An 18,902-nucleotide genomic window follows, 5' to 3' on the forward strand; every position below is an offset into this window, starting at 1 on the left:
TTTTTTCTGTGACAAACAGTGCTGGATAATTTTTTTAAAACACTCTATCTCACTGAGCTCGAGGGTCAATACACTTATTATGATGATGTTTGTACAGAGCAAAGTACCTTCCATTTCCATCAACTCCTTAATGCATTCAGAGTATGTGCCAGGCATCCTGCCAGGTCGGAGGAGTCCCTGGTATCTGCATCCTTGCTGGAGGCCCATTGTCATATTTAGACAAAATTGCCTTGCTTTTAGTGACATTTGAGCCTTCAGTGAATCCACTGGTGTGGCTGACACATAAAAGGCATGGATAATAGCCATTCTTATTTTTTTGTGAGAAAATTCCAAAAGCGAGAGATTGTTTTAGTAAAAGAAAGGTCTCAGCACAGTGGGAGCATTGCCCTTGTGTATCTGAAATTATGTTCTGTGCACCCATGCCTAATACCTGCACCTTTACCTATTCACTGAACACCAGAGCTACTGTATGTTTTCTCTGCCCAGGAATGCTGTGGCTCACAGAGCGAACTAAAGCAGGGAAAATCAGTGATGGTTGCCCCACCCTATTGACTCATTTTCCCAGCCACTGTGTACTGGCAGCCCAATGGTGGATGGGCTGTCAGTTCAATCACTTAAAAAGCTGGGGCCAAATAAGAATCTGCTGTTGAAAACTCATATATTCCCCTGCCTCTAAATGAGATAATCCATGAGTTTGGCAGACCAGAGGTCCCCCTGTTTATGGTGGAGTTCCTTCTCCACCAAACTCTACATAAGGCACTATGTTATGTTATGAGTATTTGTAAAGTGCACTATCACCCAAAAGGCATATATTGTCATTGATCAGGTGTGTATGCCTTGCCCTGCCTATGGCAGGTTGGTTAATTAAAAGCCAGGTCTTCAGTTTGTACGGAATTCAAGATTGTCTGGGGTGGGATGTAATTCCAAACTTTAGGAGTGATGTAAGAGAATGCATGTTCTCCTGATCTGGTTCTGTGTATGTGTGGGAGGTGTGTGAATGCTGAGTGGAGGTGTCTGGGTTGTTGATGGAAGGAGATGTGAATGTTCAAGTAGGTGGGGCCTGAGTTATATAGTGCCTTGAATGTGTATGTGAGGAGCTTGAATTTAGTGTGTTTGTGTGCCAGGAGCCAATATAGCTTCCTGAGGTGTGGTATGATTTGAGTTCTGTGCAGGAGATTTCAGATGAGCCTGTTGCTTGGTGGTCCTAGCATAGAGGGTATTCCCATAATCCAATTTGCTGGTGACTAAGGCATGAGTGACAGTTTATCCAGTGCTGCTTGGGAGCCACTCAAGATCTTCCTCAGCATCTCCAGGGTGTGGTAGCAGGTTGCAGTGACAGCCTTGACTTGTGCAGCTATGTCCAATTTGCTACCACTGATTATTACTGTATGTTAACACCAAATAAAAAAACTGTGATTGTTGGGAATATTACCTTGACTGCTAAGCTGAGAGTACAAGTAACGTACTATCTTTATGTGAGTGTTTTGTCAGTGTTAACTTATGTGTACTAATTTGTTGCGAAGAAAATATCACATATTCCCAATTTAATTATGTTTTTCTTCCTTTAACCTAAACTCTGGATGTCAGGTTCACATTACGCATCAATTTGCTGGCTGCTAATATTTCTGGCAATGTGCAGAAAAGAGTATCTATTTAAAAATAGAATCTCACCTCTTGGTCCATTGGTGGGTATCGTCTACCTTTGCTTCTTCCAAGACATTTTGTTTTCCCTTCTTCCAGTAGCTGGCACCAGAATCCTTTATGTGAATCGAATCTGAAACATCAACAAACACTCTCTGTAAATAAACTGATCTACGAGCCACCTTTCTGTGTGATGCACAAAAATAATACCTGAACATACATTAACTTGTTGATGTTTCCCTCAAAGTTGGACCCGCGTTGAAATAAGCTCTATTTCATTAATTGATCATGCTGTAACAATTACAAAAGTGTTGACAGTTTCTCTCTTTTTTTTTTTTTTTATTGTTACCGATGCCTAACACTGACAGTAGCGAATTGACAAAATAAATGAGAGCGAAACAGACTGGCAGATGTGCACTGACATTGTGGGCCCAGTCCATAGATCAGTTTTCTTCCTCTGCACTGGAAAAAAGTACACTTTATACATTTGCTAATTCTCAACGAGAATGTTTTCACACGTCAAATGTAATGCATGTCTGCACAGGCATCTTGCCCCCTTTGAAAACTTAGCACACATACCTCCCCTTTCCCTAGGAATCCTGAATAGACTCAGGGCTAATTGCAATGCAGTTAGGTGACAGAAATATCCACTGCCTACAATGTAGATCACAAGGACCATAACCCATTAAGTGCATGAGCGATGGGGTTTACATTAACATTCTTATCCTTAACTAGTCGGTGGAAATGTAAATGTAAGCTTTGGGAGGTGAGGGAGTCCTAGGACCCGAGCATGCCACATAGGTGACAGATGTATTGTGGAGAAAGCCATTTGACAATAGCAGAGATTGCTGCTTTCTCATGTACCTGTATCCGGTTGAAACTCTGAGCTCAGCCCAGTCCTCCACGTTTGCAGTTCCCGGTTATGAACTTTGACCTACACGGTCACAAAGAACATGCATGGACTTTGCTACCATGTGTCACACAATATTGGCTCTCATGAGAAGCAGCTATCTAATGGTGAAAAGAGGTTCAGCTAGAAGCCCTTATTTATATTATGTCTCCTATTCAATTGCAGCGGCTCAGCTCCGCTATAAAATTCCTTACAGGTTTTGCATCCACCACAGGGCATAGAATGCAGCTTCAAAGAAATGTATTCGTGCATTTCAGTGAGGACGGAGAAGTTACTCAAGCCACTATGGGCCCCAAGCCTCACCCCTCAGTAGACCGTTCATGGCTTTACAGCTGCAGACTACTCACAGTAAGCCACAACCCCTCTCTAGGGCTTCGCACCTCCTTGACTCTTTGGACACTGAAGCGCCCCGCCCGCCATCTCTTCTCTCACACACTGAAAATGTTTTCAAGGTTCGCATGTCTGAAAATAACATTTGAAAGTTGTCAGCACTGTACAGATATTTATAGGTCAATTTACTTCTTCGAAAAAAAAAACTTTACTGAGCCAGATGCATCAGCTTCTCACTTTCGCTTGCGATACTATGAATAATTCAGTTTTTTCTTAAAAAGCTGGCATCAAAAATGATTCTGATGGAAAAGACCAAAACGGTTGGTTTAGTCTATCCTGGGAACTTGTCAGCAAATGCCTGTTCAGGAAGAAGGAAAATACAAAGGGCCTGAATTTGAGTTGAGTGCAAAATTGTCAGGATACATGGAAGTGCTAAACCCTGATGCCTTATACTTTACTGCTGCTGTTAGCATTCTTTCTGAAGAAATGCAATTGAAGCGTGTCTCAGTGTAACAATTTCCAGCTAACATGTTACTCATTTTTGTACTTCAGGCTGCATTTCAAGCACATGAAGCCGTAAACGAGGCTATTTGATTTTGTGCTCAAATAATAGTCAAATTTGTCGAGAAAATAAAAAAAATGCATTTTTTTAATCCGCTGAAAAAAAAAACTGCTGCTCAAAACAAGTTACAAATTATCCATAGTATTCATGGAGCATTTGAAACTATTGCAGATACATATTAAATCTTTCTGTGAAGAGGCAACTCTAAATATCTGTGGTCTTTGCTTTTTGTATTAAGCAGTGGAACAGATAAGCCTATCTACCCTATTTGTTTGTCCATTAATATTTGTCACATGCTGAAACACACTTTTCCATGTTTGTTTTGGAGAGGAAGTTATGCATTCAATCAATCAATCAATCAGTGCTTGTATAGAACAACTACTCACCTGTTAGGGTCTCAAGGTGCTGGGAGGAAAAGTGCAGTGTTTACTGGCGAGGTGGTTCTTAAAAAAGCCATGACTTCAGTTCCTTTGTGAAGCTGAGGAGGGAGGTGATTTGTCTGATGTGGAGAGGGAGGGCGTTCAAGGCGTTGGCTATGAGGTAGGAAAAGGAGTGACCTCTTGGTCTTGTTTTTCCTGCAGCAGGGTACTTCTGCGAGAGAGAGCTGGGCTGAGCGTAGGGTCCTTTGGGGTATGTGGAGGTTGAGTTGCTCATTCAGGTAGGCTGGTCTGGTATTGTGGAGGATTTTGTGTGCGTGGGTGAGGATCTTGAAGGTGATTGCTTTCTCTATGGGAAGCCAGTGCAGAGTACGCAGGTGTTGCCAGATGTAGCAGTGTTGAGGTAGGTCGAGGACCAGTCTGGCGGCAGCGTTTTGGATGTTTTGTAGGTTGTGGGTGAGTTTCTTGTTGATTCTGGCGTAGAGTGTGTTGCCAAAGTCCAGTCTGCTGGTGATGAGGGCGTGTGGGACGGTCTTTCTATGGTCGAGGGGGATCCACTTGAAGGACTTGCGTAGGAGGTGGAGGGTGTGGAAGCCAGTGGAGGTGACTGAGTTGATTTGATGGTTCATGCTGAGGTTGGAGTCTAGGATGATTCTGAGGTTGTGGGCTTGGCTGGTGGGGGTGGGCCGGCTTCCGAGGGTGGGTGGCCACTAGAAGTCATTGTTTGCATTGAGTTGACGGCAGCTGTTTCTCATCCAGTTGGTGACTGCTTCCAAGCCTTCGTGGAAGTTGTGCTTGCTTTGTTGGTTTCGTTGGAGAGGATGAGTTGGGTGTCGTTGGTGTAGGAGATGATGTTGATTTCATAGCTTGTGACGAGGGTGGCTAGTGCGGCCATGTAGACGTTAAACAACGTGGTGGGTGTGGGGTCTGAGAGGAAGGGTTCGAGTCTCACTAGTTGAGTTCTGCCAGAGAGGAAAGATTGGATCCAATCAAGGGCCTTGTCTCTGATGTCGGCTTCGTGGAGTCTTCTTCTCAGGGTGTGATTGGAGACTGTTTCGAAGGTCACCGAGACGTCTAGTAGGATGAGAGTAGTCATCTCTCCCTTGTCCAGCAGGGAGTGGATGCCATCTGTTGCGGCCAGGAGGGTTGTTTCAGTGCTATGGTTTTTCCTGAATCCGGATTGGGAGATGTTGAGGATGTTGTGGTCTTCTATGAATGTGGTGAGTTGGCAGTTGACTGCTTTTTCGATGACTTTCACAGGAAATGGGAGTAGGGAGATGGGCCTGAAGTTTTTGGGGTCGGTGGTGTCTGCTGAGGGTTTATTAATGAGGGGGTTGATCTCAACGTGTTTCCAGTCATCAGGGAAGGTGGCGGCAGCTAGTGAGCGGTTTATGGTGAGGTGAAGCTTGAGGGTGATGGTGTCTGCGGCTCTGTTGAAAATATAGTGGGGGCATGGGTCCGTGGGGGTCCAGGAGTGTATGGACCTCATTGTTCTCAACGTATCTTCGGTGGTGAGGGGGGCCCAGGTGGTGATTGTTGGTTTGTTGATGTCGGTTTCTGGTGGAGGGGGTTCTGCGAGAAGGTTGTCCTTGCTGATACTGTCATAGATGGTCTTGATTTTGTGGTGGAAGTAGGTGTTGAGTCTGTTACAGAGGTTCTCAGAGGGTGGGATGTCCGTTGCTTCACTGCTAGGTTGGGCAAACTCCTTGGTGATGCTGAAGAGTTCCTTGCTGTTGTGCGCGTGTGAGAAGATTCTGTCTTGTATAGTTTTCTTTCTGGTGTTTCTGATGAGTTGGTGGTGTGCGGTGGTGGCAGCTCTGAAGCTGCTACGGGCGTCTGTGGATTTGGTGTTTCTCCACATTTTCTTGTCGCAGCGACAATTGCGCCTAGATTCTGGGGTGAACCAGTTGGTTTTCTTTGCGTGGGTGCTGTTGTTCTTTTTGAGGGGAGCTATGGTGTTGGCGCAGTCGGCGATCCATTTGTGGATTGTGCGTGCTGCGGTGTTTGTGTTGTCGTTGTGTGTGATGGAGGGGGCGCGATGGCGAGGGCGGCGGTGAGCTGATCGTCAGTTATTCTTGTCCAGTCTCTATGTGATGGTTGGTGTTGGGGTCTGATGATGGTGGGCGTGCTAAAGGTGTGATGGATGCATAGGTGGTCTGTCCATGGGAGTTCTGTGGTGTGACTGAATGTGGCGGAGGTTTCTGTTGTGAAGATGGCATTGAGGGTGTGTCCTGCTGAGTGTGTTGGCCCCATCACGATCTGTCAGAGTCCTATGTTGTGGAGGTTGTCTAGGAGGGATGCGGTTTTGGGGTCTTGTAGGTTTTCGAGGTGGAAGTTGAGGTCTCCCAGCAGGGTGTAGTTAGTGGTTATGATGGCTTGTGCGGAGATGCAGTCCATGATGGAGTCGGCAAAGGGAGTACGGGGTCAGGGAGGGCTGTAGATGAGGGTTCCCCTGATGGTGGATGTCAGGCTGGTATGTAGCTTGAAGTGGAGGTGTTCCATCAGGCTTGTGGATTCTTTGGAGTCTTCGGAGTGTGTGTTCAGGTGGAGATTGGATCTGGGGACGAAGGTGATTCATTATGTGGAAATTTGAGAAATGTTGTACTTTGAGAATTTGCTGTTTACTTTTAGAGTAAGGGCCTGATTATGACCCTGGCGGTCTGACTGGAGGGGACTGCCACCACCGCCAGGAAATTGGTTCACAGCGGCATGGCGACACTCAGAGTTGTGGTCAGCCAAGGCGCTGCTAAGTTCAGCACCGCAGTGCTGTCAATGAGTCCAGTTTCTGCCAGCCTTTTCATGGCTGGAATCCCACCATGAAAAGGCTGGCAGAAACCCAGTGCTTGGGGTCAGGGGTTGGGCCCCTGCATTGCCCATGGGCATATCATGGGTAGTGCAAGGGCCCCCCTGTACAGCACCCTGGGAATGTGCACTGTCTGTATGGCAGACAGTGCGCATTCTGAGGGTGCCGTGGGCACCCTCTGTGCACCGGCATTGGCCTAGGATCCATGAGGAGCCGAGGCCAATGCTGCAGCATGGTTTCCACTGGGCTGATGGGCGGAAACCTCTGATTTCAGAGGTTTCTGCCAGTCAGCCTAGTGGCACCCTAGTAATCAGCCTGGTGAGAGGACCGCCAGATCCGCGGTAATCTCCACTCAGTGGGGCTGGTGGGCCAACGGTCGGCTGGTCAGCCTCATAATGAGGCTCTAAGTGGTTTTTATCATAAAAATATGAACTTTACAAACTTTGAGAATTTCAGAGAGTTTCTCAATTTTGTAGCATTCCTGCCATGTTATTTTGAGTTATTTTTAGGTATTCATCGTTTTTATGACTGTTTCTTGTACCCCTGTAGAGAATCATTAATAACGCCTGCGCTGGCATTGCAAGAACATTCATAAAAAGCAATGGATATAATGCTTTCATTAATCTCAGCCACTGAAACCTAATTTAAAGAGTACAAACAAGAAAGGGGAAAGAGGGTCACAGTCTATTTTAAAATATAAATGAAGAGTATAATTCGCCTAAAAAATTCAAAAGCTAGAAAGAAAATTAAAACATTTGTCTTTATTTTCAAAGTGTGCATGGACTGCAGACATTCACAGTTCCAATTGACACGTCTGTAAAATGGCAAACAAAGCATCTATTTAATTCTGAATTGCAGCTCTTTGGTCAATACCTGATTGATGTTTACAAACCTGGGGTCATATAATGGAAAATTGTCATTGTGTAATAGGAAATTAATAATAAAAATGTATCCTCTAAACAGTGTTATGAGAAAATATAGGTGAAACAGAGTTCTCACTCACTCCTTTTGCTTTGTTTACATAATAATAAAGTGAGATAATACATTTTGTGAATTTTTCAAATGTAAGACACTCCCGTAAATTAAAAGAAATCCAAGTTCCGCATATTTTTGTTAAGGCCTTGAGAGAGCGTAGCTTATATAATCTATATTAACATGAAATGTTTATGAACTAATGTATATTGTTGCCGCATAGAAAATGTATTAACATGTTTTGCTAAAACGTGCACTTGAAATGTGCCCACGGGGAGTGGCCGCCAGTGTATACGGGGACTAATGAAACTGACTAATAATGGTGAAATGTTTTATTAAATTGTGATTTACATTAATGTTGAAAGGCTAAATGTATTAGATTCTTGCTAATAAAGCAGTAGGTCTTAGTTAGCATGAGTCGAGGCCTAGATGCCTGACTCTCATATTAAATGTATTTTTCTAACGTGCAGTGTGCTGACTTGCTAAAGGACATGAACTCTTGTTTTTTCCAAAAGTTAGAAGTTGAATGTAACTGTAGTAGATCCGTTCTCTTGAAATTCACCCTGCCTGTAGTAACATTTTTAGCTAAATGCAACAGTGTAGAGTAACATGATGTACAAGGTCGCCTAAACTGGTACGGACAATGGAGCCACTGACCGAAGATGTGCAAAGGACCACAAGACAATGAAATCATACCGGACATTCCACCCGTTAAAGACGTCAATCATAAGAACCAATAAAATACGTGAGAACTGTTATGGGGTAACAAATTTGATGAGCTAATGTGTTTTCATTGGTTAAAGATAGTGGGGTGCAACCCCTCGTCCAATTAGATTTTAGGGGAATGTATCACGAAAAGGGGATAAAAACCCTTGACACCAGGAAGTAGATTAGACTAGAGAGAATTAGGGAGCAGGAGACTAGGAGAGGGGGAGATGCTGATGCTATTTACTATGACCCAGACACTTTGTCACTCTGCATAGAGACTTTGCTGTTTGGTTCTTAAAACCAGTCTGTCCTTAGATTGCCCATTTACACTTTACCTCCTTATGAGGGAAGTGCCCCTTTTCCCCTTTTGCTGAAGCTGAATCTCTTTTGATGGCGAATCAACTGATGTCCTGAAGACGAAGACAGAACCTGAGTGCTGACCAAACTTGGAGGGTAACTATATGACAATGAAATTGTGATTGTCTGTTTGCTTTTCCTTTCTAGGTACCAACTGCTTTTCTTTTGACAGGAGCCATAGCTAGATGTTTTCCAAATTGGTGTTACGAAATTGTTTTGCATGAAGCCCAACATGCCAATGCTAATTTGAGGTTAGGTGAGGGGTTCACTGAACTGACGCAAATAGACAAATGACTGAATCTCTGTTTTGTTGAACAATGCACTAATATACTCTGCTTAAAATAATCTATGCTGACGGTGTGTTATATTCTAATGTTTGTGATTCTAGCTTTGATGAAATCTTATCAGAGTTGCCATATTGTGACTATGCTATTGTGTTTCTTGGTTTTGAGACTAATAAACTTGCTAGTAGTATTGTAACCAATAGGGAATAAATATCACTAAATTCATACTAAACTGGTGTGGTTATTCATGACTGCAAGATCATGGTGGTGTCTTGAGTTTGATTAATGTCTTTGAGTAAAGTGAAATGCATTGTTGTGATAAATATTGATGATATTATTGACGTATTGATTGACATGTTGATTAGCTATCTCGTCTTAAAGTGTCTCTAAACAGGGTCAAACGTTTCATTGGCCTAAAATGAGTCCCAATGGGTAATAATTTATCATAAAGGGACGCGTTAACAGTTCCATAAAAAATAGTGCAAAGTAAGTGTGATCTAGGTTTCCGAGTTTGTTTATTAAACACTGAACTGCACAGGGAAATGGATTTACAGGCCATCAAGTAGGTATTTGGCAAAGATTCCTCAGTCCATCTGTCAGCTGTTACCCTGGTGAAAAAACCTTTCTGGAGTATGGACTGGAGAAAAATTTGAAAAATATGTTGCTCAGTCAAACATTACACACAAATAAAATAGAGCAAAATGCAACTGCCAGGTGTCTGCACCAATGCACAATTTCTGTAGCATGGTTCTTGACATTTTCAGAATCATTACAAGGATTGGCAAGCGATAGTGATAATGGCAAACCAGTTACTAATTGAGGAGATCGGAGTGCCGGCTTGCGTCATAGGAATACAGCCTTCCTTTAATGCTGGCCTTAGTTCCCGATCTTAATTTATGAAAATGAACTGCATTCTTGTCTTTCTCCATACATGTGCCACCAGAAAGTACATGGGGGAATCTCCATGGATAAAGAGGCAGGAAAGAGGGGACATACGCAGAAATTGGGAGTGTGGACACGAATTGGGCAGGGAAGGTTTTATTTTGACTTCTGAATCTTAGCAGTGAGTGCTAATACTGGCCCTTGGAAAAATTGCAAGTTGTAGTATTGGTTTTTCCTGCACGCTAATTCCAAAGGAAAAGAATGAGGCTCCAAGTGCTATACCTATCATTGCATAATTTCTGACCAAACATTATCCTGCTTCAGTTGCAAAGTAATATAAGACTTTCAGTGAGTATAATGTAGGAAGGGGCATGACTATGATGTATGTTAATGTACTCTTTCCCCTATTTGTCCTAGAATCACCTTCACAACACACATTATAGCCAGTCAATAGACTAGTAATGTCCTTATTTTAATGCCTTGCAGCTTTTTATTTTGGCTTCTACGCTTTGAACTAGTCAGGGGCACCACAATCACACTAATTCTAATATGAAACAGTGCTCTAACTTACAGGCTTCTCTCTGTCTGTCACAATTATTTGGAGATCAATATTGCCTTCTTTTACCCTTCTGAACAACTGTAATGATCTGGCAGACCTGGTTTGTCCTGTGTGTAGGGAATGATGATGATATAGTGACATGATGTGTGTGTGTATTTATTGGTTGAGTGGGCATATTGAGGAATGCTGAGTGTGGATGCTGTGATAATATGATGATGCAAGGTATGTTGTTGTCTATCTGCTGAATGGAGCCCAAACTGGAGCAACCTAAAGGCCTACTATGAAATAAAGAATTTACCTCAAGCCTGAATGCCTCCAGACTTTTCTATGAAGAACTCTTCCATGAAGACCCTGCCATTCAACTATACCAGCCCTCGTCAGTTGAAGGAATGTATTTGACATTTTATTCTTGTGACCAAGTGGATTATTAGTTGTGGGGGATGGTAGTCCACTACATGTAAAAACATAACTCTTCTACATAGGTTCAGTAAAGTTTTCCATAATTTAAACATGAGCTCAACCACTGGAAGCTACAGCATGGAGCAGATAGACCTAATTTAAGAAACGGTGTGAGGAATTTAGAAGTACCAAAACAGTTAAAAAGTCAAAAACACAACACAATACAAACCCCACTCCAATTTATTAAAATAGAGACTATTTTATTTAACAAAATTACATAAAGTCTTCAAAAATACAATAAAAGGAACCAGACACTTTCACTTGTAAAATTGGAATCAAATCAAATAAAAAATGCTCTCAAGGGTAGCCCTACCCAGTTTTGCAGCGGTTGCAGTGTGCCCTACTGCAAACAACCCCATAGTGACTGTTTCTACCTAAATGCAAGATAGCAGAACTTTTCCTACCTTATGCAAAGCTCCTGTGCTGACCCTAGAGGTGTGTCAACAGAAATGAGCAAACCCTCCCTTGTGGTCACTCAAAATCAGTACTGGGGCAGCTCCAACCCCAATGGGATTGATGTCTGGCTGGCTAGTAAGTAGAGAAGGCTCAGGTATGACCTACAACTGCTTGTGAGTGGGTAGGTATGCTTTGAAGTTAATTAAGTTTCTGGCGACAACCCAGATGGCCATCCTGTCAGAGGAAGGAAATTCCCTCTGCCTTTGTCTCAGATCTGGGAACAACTTCACACCTAATCAAGAAGCCATTTAGCTCCTTGGTGACACCAAACTGTGGCAGAAAAGCAAATTTGGCTCAGGGAGGAAAACAACTTTCTAAAAGAGTAGTTTTCAAAATAATATTATGACAAGTAAGTTGTATTTTAAATTACTGTGAGACTTTTCATCCTTGGCGTGGTCTCCCTTAACTTTTTGCCTCTGTTCCCCAGGTTGTTGATGCGTGCTGGACTCTGATTTTGCTGTTTTTTGTTACCCTGGGCACTTTACGACTGCTAACCAGTGCTAAAGTGCAAGTGCTACTTTACAAAATGTGTATGTAATTGGTTTATCCATGATTGGCATATTTGATTTACTAGTAAGTCCATAGTAAAGTGCACTAGAGGTGCCAGGGCCTGTAAATCAAATGCTACTAGTGGGCCTGCAGCACTGGTTGTGCCACCCACATAAGTAGCTCTGTAATCATGTCTCAGACCTGCCACTGCAGTGTCTGTGTGTGTGGTTTTAACTGTAAATGCGAATTGGCAATTGTACTCACTTGCCAGGCCTAAACCTTCCCTTTTCGTACATGTGAGACACCCCTAAGGTAGGCCCTAGGTAGCCCCAAGGGCAGGGTGCAGTGTATGGATAAGGTAGGACATATAGTAATGTATTTTATATGTCCCGACAGTGAAATATTGCTAAATTAGTTTTTCACTGTTGCAAGGCCTGTCCCTCTCATAGGTTAACATGGGGGCTACCTTTAAATCTTATTAAAGTGTAGATTCCCTTTGGGAGCCGAGGGACATGTGGAATTTGGGGTCTCTGAGCTCACAATTTAAAAATACTTATTTTAGTAAAGTTGATTTTAAGATTGTTTGTTTGAAAATGCCACTTTTAGTAAGTGAGCATTTTCTTGCTTATACCATTTCTGTGACTCTGCCTGTTTGTGGATTACTGTCTGGGTCAGTTTGACAGTTGGACTGGTTGCACCTCACACTAGACAGTGACACAAAGGGAGCTGGGGTGTAGTCTACATTTCCTGATGAGCCATCTGTGCTAGGAGGGAAGGGAGGAGTGGTGACTTACACCTGAAAGGGCTGTGCCTGTCCTCACACAATGCAGTCTCCGAGCCCCTGGTGAGTGTCTGGGGCCTGGCCTGGGCAAGGCAGGATTTCACATTCAAAAGAGACTTTACTTTGAAGTAGGCCTACTTCAAAGGAGAAATTGGGGATAAGGAGGGCAAACAAAACCACCGACTTTAGAACACTTCTGGAAACAAGAGGAACCTCTGCCTGGAGAAGAGCTGAAGAGCTGTGGAAGAAGAGCTGCCCTGCCTGTGGCTGTGCTTTGTGGAGCTATCCTGCAGTTGCTGCTTCTGCCAGTGTAAAAGGGCAAAGACTGGACTTTGTGTGCCTTCTTGTGAAGAAATCTCCAAGGGCTTGATTTAGAGCTTGCCTCCTGTTGTTTGAAGTCTCAGGGACAGCAAAGATTTCTCTCTGCCAGCACCTGGAGTCTCTGGAGAGACTCCTGCTCTGACAAGTGGTCCCCTATCCAGTCCCTGGGCCCTTGAAAGGAAAGCTGGTGAAAATTCAAGGAAATCGACTTCAGACGACTCCGACCAACGCCGCTGCTGAATCCAGTGACGCCTCCTGCAACTGACTCCGTGATCTCCGCTGGAACGCGACGATCTTTGCTGCAGCCCGCCCGAAGTCCGCGACTCCGTGGAAGTCGCCGCACCACGTTGTGACCGATGCCGCTCGAAGTGCGCGGATTCAAAGTTTCACACAGATGCCGCGATCCCCGACTTCGCGCATCGGCTTGTTTTCACTCTTCACCAAAGGTACTGTACCTGGGGGTCTACACGACTCTGCGTCTGGCGCCGTTGGTGTCAGATTGTTGGGAACAACTCCATCACGACGCCGTGTTAACACCTCATCAAAGCATTTTGTGTTTCTAAGCACTATTTTTGAGTTTAATCTTTAATAATTCATAACTTGGCTTGTGTATATCGGATTTTTGTCGTTTTGGTCTTGTTTAGATAAATATTTCCTATTTTTCTAAAACTGTGTTATGTCATTTTGTAGTGTTTTCATTAAGTTACTGTGTATGTTGGTACAAATACTTTACACCCAGCACTTTGAAGTTAAGCCTGCAGCTCTGCCAAGCTACCAATGGGGTAAGCAGGGGTTAGCTGAGGGTGATTCTCTTTTACCCTGACTAGAGTGAGGGTCCTTGCTTGAACAGGGGGTAAACTGACTGTATGATGCAGGTCAAAATGTTTAAGATGCATGCAGTCTATGTTGCGATATCACTGTAAAACTGATATAAAGTGTCTTTTTAGTCTCTTAAAAGCAACAAATGTCTCTTGCAAGCACAAAGTACCTGGCTTGCATTCAAAATCCCCGCAAGAAACCGCAGAGGAGGACAGGCATGGAAAACAGGGAGGTGTGTGTCAATTTCTCAGGCCACACATGGTGATCCGTTGTTTGTTTTTCATACAGGGAAACCTTTGCGTCGATTTCCAGCTCTCGGACTTGGGTCCTCTTCGGGTTGCAGGGTTTTTGGGTGCCCCAGGGATGATTCGTTGATATCCGGCACTGGCAGGACGAAGTCACAGGGGCTGCTTCGATCTGGTGGGCGTTGCGTAGAAAATTCTACGGCACGGCAGGCGCTGCGTCACTTCTTCTCAGGAAGTTGGGCTGTGTTGTTCCGGCCCAGCTGTGCGTCGATCCAGTGGGCCGTGCGTCGAATTTCCGGTCGCTACGCTGGCGCTGCGTTAATCTTCTCCTTGCAAAGTCGGGCTGCGTCGTTCTGGTTCACAGTGCAGTGACTTTCTCACTGGGGTGCAGGCTGTGCGTCCTTTTTGGCATACTGTGCATCAATTTTCACTGCACCCGAATTTCTTCTTGCAGGAATGAAGTTTTTTTGGTCCTGAGACTTCAGGGAACATGAAGCAAGCTCTATCCAAGCCTGTGGAGAGCACTTCTCAGCCCAGCCAGAGAGCAGCAAGGCAGTAGGGCAACAGCAAGGCAGCAGTCCTTCTCAGAAAGCAGTCAAGTGAGTCCTTTGGGCAGCCAGGCAGTTCTTCTTGGCAGGTTGCAGGTTCTGGTTCTGGTTCAGGTTCTCTTCTCCATGAAGTGTCTGAGTTGGTAGGGGGCAGAGGCCCTGTTTAAATACCCAAATGTGCCTTTGAAGTGGGGGAGACTTCAACGAGTGGCTTAGAAGTGCACAAGATCCCCTGTCAGTTCAATCCTGTCTGACAGGCCCCAGTAGGGGGTGTGGCAGTCATTTGTGTGAGGGCAGGCTACTGTCCTTTGACATGTAAGTGTCAGGCCCTCCACCTTCCCAGCCCAGGAAGACCCATTCAATATGCAGAGTATGCAAGTGAGGCTGAGCATCCTGTGTTTGGGGTTTGTCTGAGTTAATGCACAAGGGAGCTGTCAAATGAACCTTGCCGGACGTGGATTGTAAGGCACAGAATGATTTAAGTGCAGAGAAATGCTCACTTTTTAAAGTTAGCATTTCTAAAATAGTAATCCGGCCATGCTAAATGTGACCTGGCTACTCCTTTCAGATCAGGATCTACCACTTAAACAGTATATGAGGGTAGCCCTAATGCTCTCCTATGAAAGGAGCAGGCCTCACAGCAGTGTAAAACGAATTTAGGAGTTTTACAATACCAGGACATATAGAACACACATGCTCATGTCCTCCCTTCTACCTACATAGCACCCTGCCCTATGGGCTACATAGGGCCTACCTTAGGGGTGACTTATATGTAGAAAAAGGGGAGTTTAAGGCTTGGCAACTACTTTTAAATGCCAGGTCGAATTGGCAGTGAAACTGCACACACAGTCCCTGCAATGGCAGGCCTGAGACATCGTTAGGGGGCTACTTATGTGGGTGCACAACCAGTGCTGCATCCAACTAGTAGCTTTTAATTTACAGGCCCTGGGCACATGTAGTGCACTTAACTAGGGACTTACAAGTAAATTAAATAAGTCAATTGGGTATGAGACAATGTCACCATGTTTTAAGGAGAGAGCATATGCACTTTAGCACTGATTAGCAGTGGTAAAGTGCGCAGAGTCCTAAAGCCAGCAAAAATGAAGTTAAAAAAGAGAAGGAGGAAGGCAAAATGTTTGGGGGTGACCTTGCAGAAAGGCCATTTCCAACAATCAGCATCAGTTCAAAATGAATGGGGGTGCCCATAAAAAGGCATTTTCTTCTACTCCTACCATTTAATTTGCAGACATTTATGAAATAGTTTGCTTGTGAAAGTCCAGAGCATTTTAATTCCCTTAGAAGCAGCCATCATTTCGGTCAGTGGGGGGCTTACCACCACAGTACAGTAGGTTTTTCTTTCATCATTTTCTGTTTCTCATCATGTTAGTGTGTTGTTCCCTTTAGTATACATGATGTGTCATGTATCATGGTTAGCCTCTTACCTCTCTCTTCCATATGAGTAACACAAGCTGCTGACAGATCGTGGCCTCAGATCCAGAAGACCTGGTCCTCTGAGAAAGCAGCATGAGACTCCAGGCAGGCTTGCTTAGTCTGAATCCTTACTTCTTCCACTTGATTGGCACATGTGTGCACTGGCTCCCTTTTGCAAGTGGGTAATCTATCAATGGACTTGCCTGCCACCAGTTTCATTTCTCAGAAGGGCTCATTTATAATCTTCATTGACATGTTTGTTGAGGTTAGTGTTCAAGGGTCTTACGTGTGTTGTGAATTTGTTGAGAGCTATTTATTAGTAGGCATGAGAAACAATTTGTAAACTATATCTCCCTCAAGTTGCCGTAACATAGTATGCTGTGCCTTACTGCACATCTGCTGGTGGGGGTAATTTTAAAAATACACCACTCACTTCTAGCTTTGAGCATTTGATGCTCCAATTAAGAGATGTTGAAATGGTGAGCGAGCCATGGGTGAAAGTAGTGCTCTGACAAGGGAGCCCATGTCTACCTCATTATTGCATTTGAAAGTTGATGAGTAGATGAGATGGATTGTGGCATCCACTCCTGCTGCTGCTGGTTCAGAGTCTACTTCATAACCAGTAGTTGGCCTACACAGCTCTGCTGCACAAGTTGCCATTACTCACACAGGGCCTGCATGAAGGCATGCACTCACTTGCATTACAATTTGGAATGCTGCACAAGATCACACACACACTCTTTTTATTCACCAGTGCTACTACTTCAGTGTTAGATTAGCAACTGGGAGGACAGCAAGTGGGAGGTAGCTCTGAGCTGCTCTGTTGCTCATTATGATATTTCTAGTCATTTCTAATATTAGACTACTGATAATTGTTAAAAGTGAACTTAGACATAACTTAGCAACTCACTTGTAATACCAAAATATAAAGTACAGGACATTTTGCAGTACCCAGATTACGCTTTCGCTTATATGGTGTGTTAGAAATGGGGTCTTTGGTTGGCAGTCATGTTACCCCCTGTCCAAGCAAGGAATCTCACTCTAGTCAGGGTAAAAGAGAATCACCCTCAGCTAAACCCTGCTTACCCCCTTGGTAGCATGGCATGAACAGAAGGCTTAACTTCAGAGTGCTAGGTGTAAGTATTTGTACCAACACAAAGTAACTTAATGAAAACACTACAAAATGACACGACACAGGTTTAGACAAATAGAGAACATTTATCTAAACAAAACAAGACCACAACGGCAAAAATCCACAATACACAAGTCAAGTTATCAATTAAAAAGAAAAATGAGTTTTCATGTAGTTTTAAACACACACTAACACTGTTAGCGTGAAAATGTGCCTAGGGTGCGTCAAAAATAACCCTGAATGGGCGAGTGTGCGTCGAACAGGGCTTGCAATGCATCGATTTCACTCACAAGCGAGACCTTGCGTCGTTTCTCCTTTCGTCGGGTCGGGGTGTGGCCTTTCTTCTATCCGCAGGAGAGTGATGTGTCGATCCGGTCAGCACTCTCGGGTCCGGGCAGGCCTTGCATTGCTTTTACATGCACTGCGGTGCTTGTGTCAGAAATCCAGCCGCACGATGATCCGAAAACCACGCAGCGCGGGCTATGATCTCACCAGCCTCTGTCAGTGATGCTGCACATTGTTTCTCCAGCTCTGTGCGTCGATTCTTCGGTTGCGTTACAGGCGAGCGTCGATTTTCAGCCGCAAAACTGGCAGCACGTTGATTGAGAGCCCGACTGGCTCAGGCCTCTCCAACCACTGTGACTGTGGAGAGTGCAGGGCAGTAGCCCCAGGTGCCTGGCACCCTTTGACCACTCTCCCTTCCACCAGGTCAGGGATGACAACCTGACCCTGGTCCTCCCCTCTGGGGCTCTGTACCTTCCCTGTAGGTGCGGCACCCCCAGAGTCCAAAATTGTCAGGGTGCTTTTGGAAGCAGTCCTGTACAATGCTTCCACCAGTGCAGGGATGTTAACCTGCCACTGGTCTTCAAACCTGGGGTCTGTACCTTCAGGTTGGACTAGGGCCAGGGGTTAGGATTCCCTCCCCCTGCCCTCCCTTCTGGGGTCCTGCACCCCCCAACTAGGAGTGCTCCCCCCCCAGAAGACAACATGGTAGGGACACTGTTAGCAGTAGCCCTTTCCTCCAGGTCTGGGGGAACACCCTGAACCTGGTCCTCCAGTCCAGGGTCTGTACCCTCAGACTGGACCACTGCCTGGCAACCCAGGACTTCCTGGGGGGCACAACTACCCCTCACCAGGTCAGAGTTTACCCCCTGAACCTGATCGTTCAACCCAGAGTCACCACCCTGCGGTTGAACCCTTGACTGGCACACCAGGACTTCCTGGGGGGAACAACTACCCCACACAAGTGACACTCCATCCCCAAGGGCCACACAAGAGTCTGGCTGGCGCAAGTCTCCTGACCCCTGCCCATCTGGCAGAGTCTGGATTCCCTCCAAACCAGAAATGGTCTCACCAAGGTCATTCCTGGGGGGCTCTCTTCTCCGAGCTGACCCCTGACCCTCCAGGTTCTCCACTGGGGTACGCAACACCCTCCCAACCCTCTGTCTGGACTTCATCACCCCCTCACTAGGAGTGGTACTGCCAGACACCAGAACTGGTGGGTCGCTGGCTACAGCCACCCCCCCCCAAGTTCTCCTGAAACTGTGGGTCTCCCTCAGAAGATGGCCCTACGGTACAGGCTAGACTCCCCCCCTGGTGTTCCCTCATGGAATCCTCCAGGACCTGGGACTGGATCACAGGCACCCTGGGCCTCAGCCTATCCCCATTCCCTCTCCTCTGAGACTGGACATGGGGTCCCTCACCCATCCCACTAGACTGGGACTTACTTGGGACACTGCAATCCTTCCCTACCTCACCTGGTTGGGAAATACCCAGGCCACTCCCCTCAGGAGCACCCCCAAATGCCTCTTCAGACTCTCTGGTACTCACCCAGAG

At 45.1% G+C, this 18,902-nt stretch overlaps 1 protein-coding gene across 1 annotated transcript in view; it reads right to left on the minus strand.

Annotated features, from left to right (window-relative positions):
* Positions 1 to 18,902, minus strand: part of LOC138301701 (bifunctional heparan sulfate N-deacetylase/N-sulfotransferase 3) — a 546,324-nt gene that overhangs the window by 52,222 nt on the left and 475,200 nt on the right. Inside the window, exon 13 of the mRNA XM_069242218.1 lies at positions 1,672 to 1,774. Coding sequence (XP_069098319.1) covers positions 1,672 to 1,774 — 103 coding nt within the window. The remainder of the gene's footprint in view (positions 1 to 1,671; positions 1,775 to 18,902) is intronic.

The sequence above is a fragment of the Pleurodeles waltl genome, chromosome 1_2 (assembly GCF_031143425.1).
Source record: "Pleurodeles waltl isolate 20211129_DDA chromosome 1_2, aPleWal1.hap1.20221129, whole genome shotgun sequence".
NCBI lineage: Eukaryota > Metazoa > Chordata > Amphibia > Caudata > Salamandridae > Pleurodeles > Pleurodeles waltl.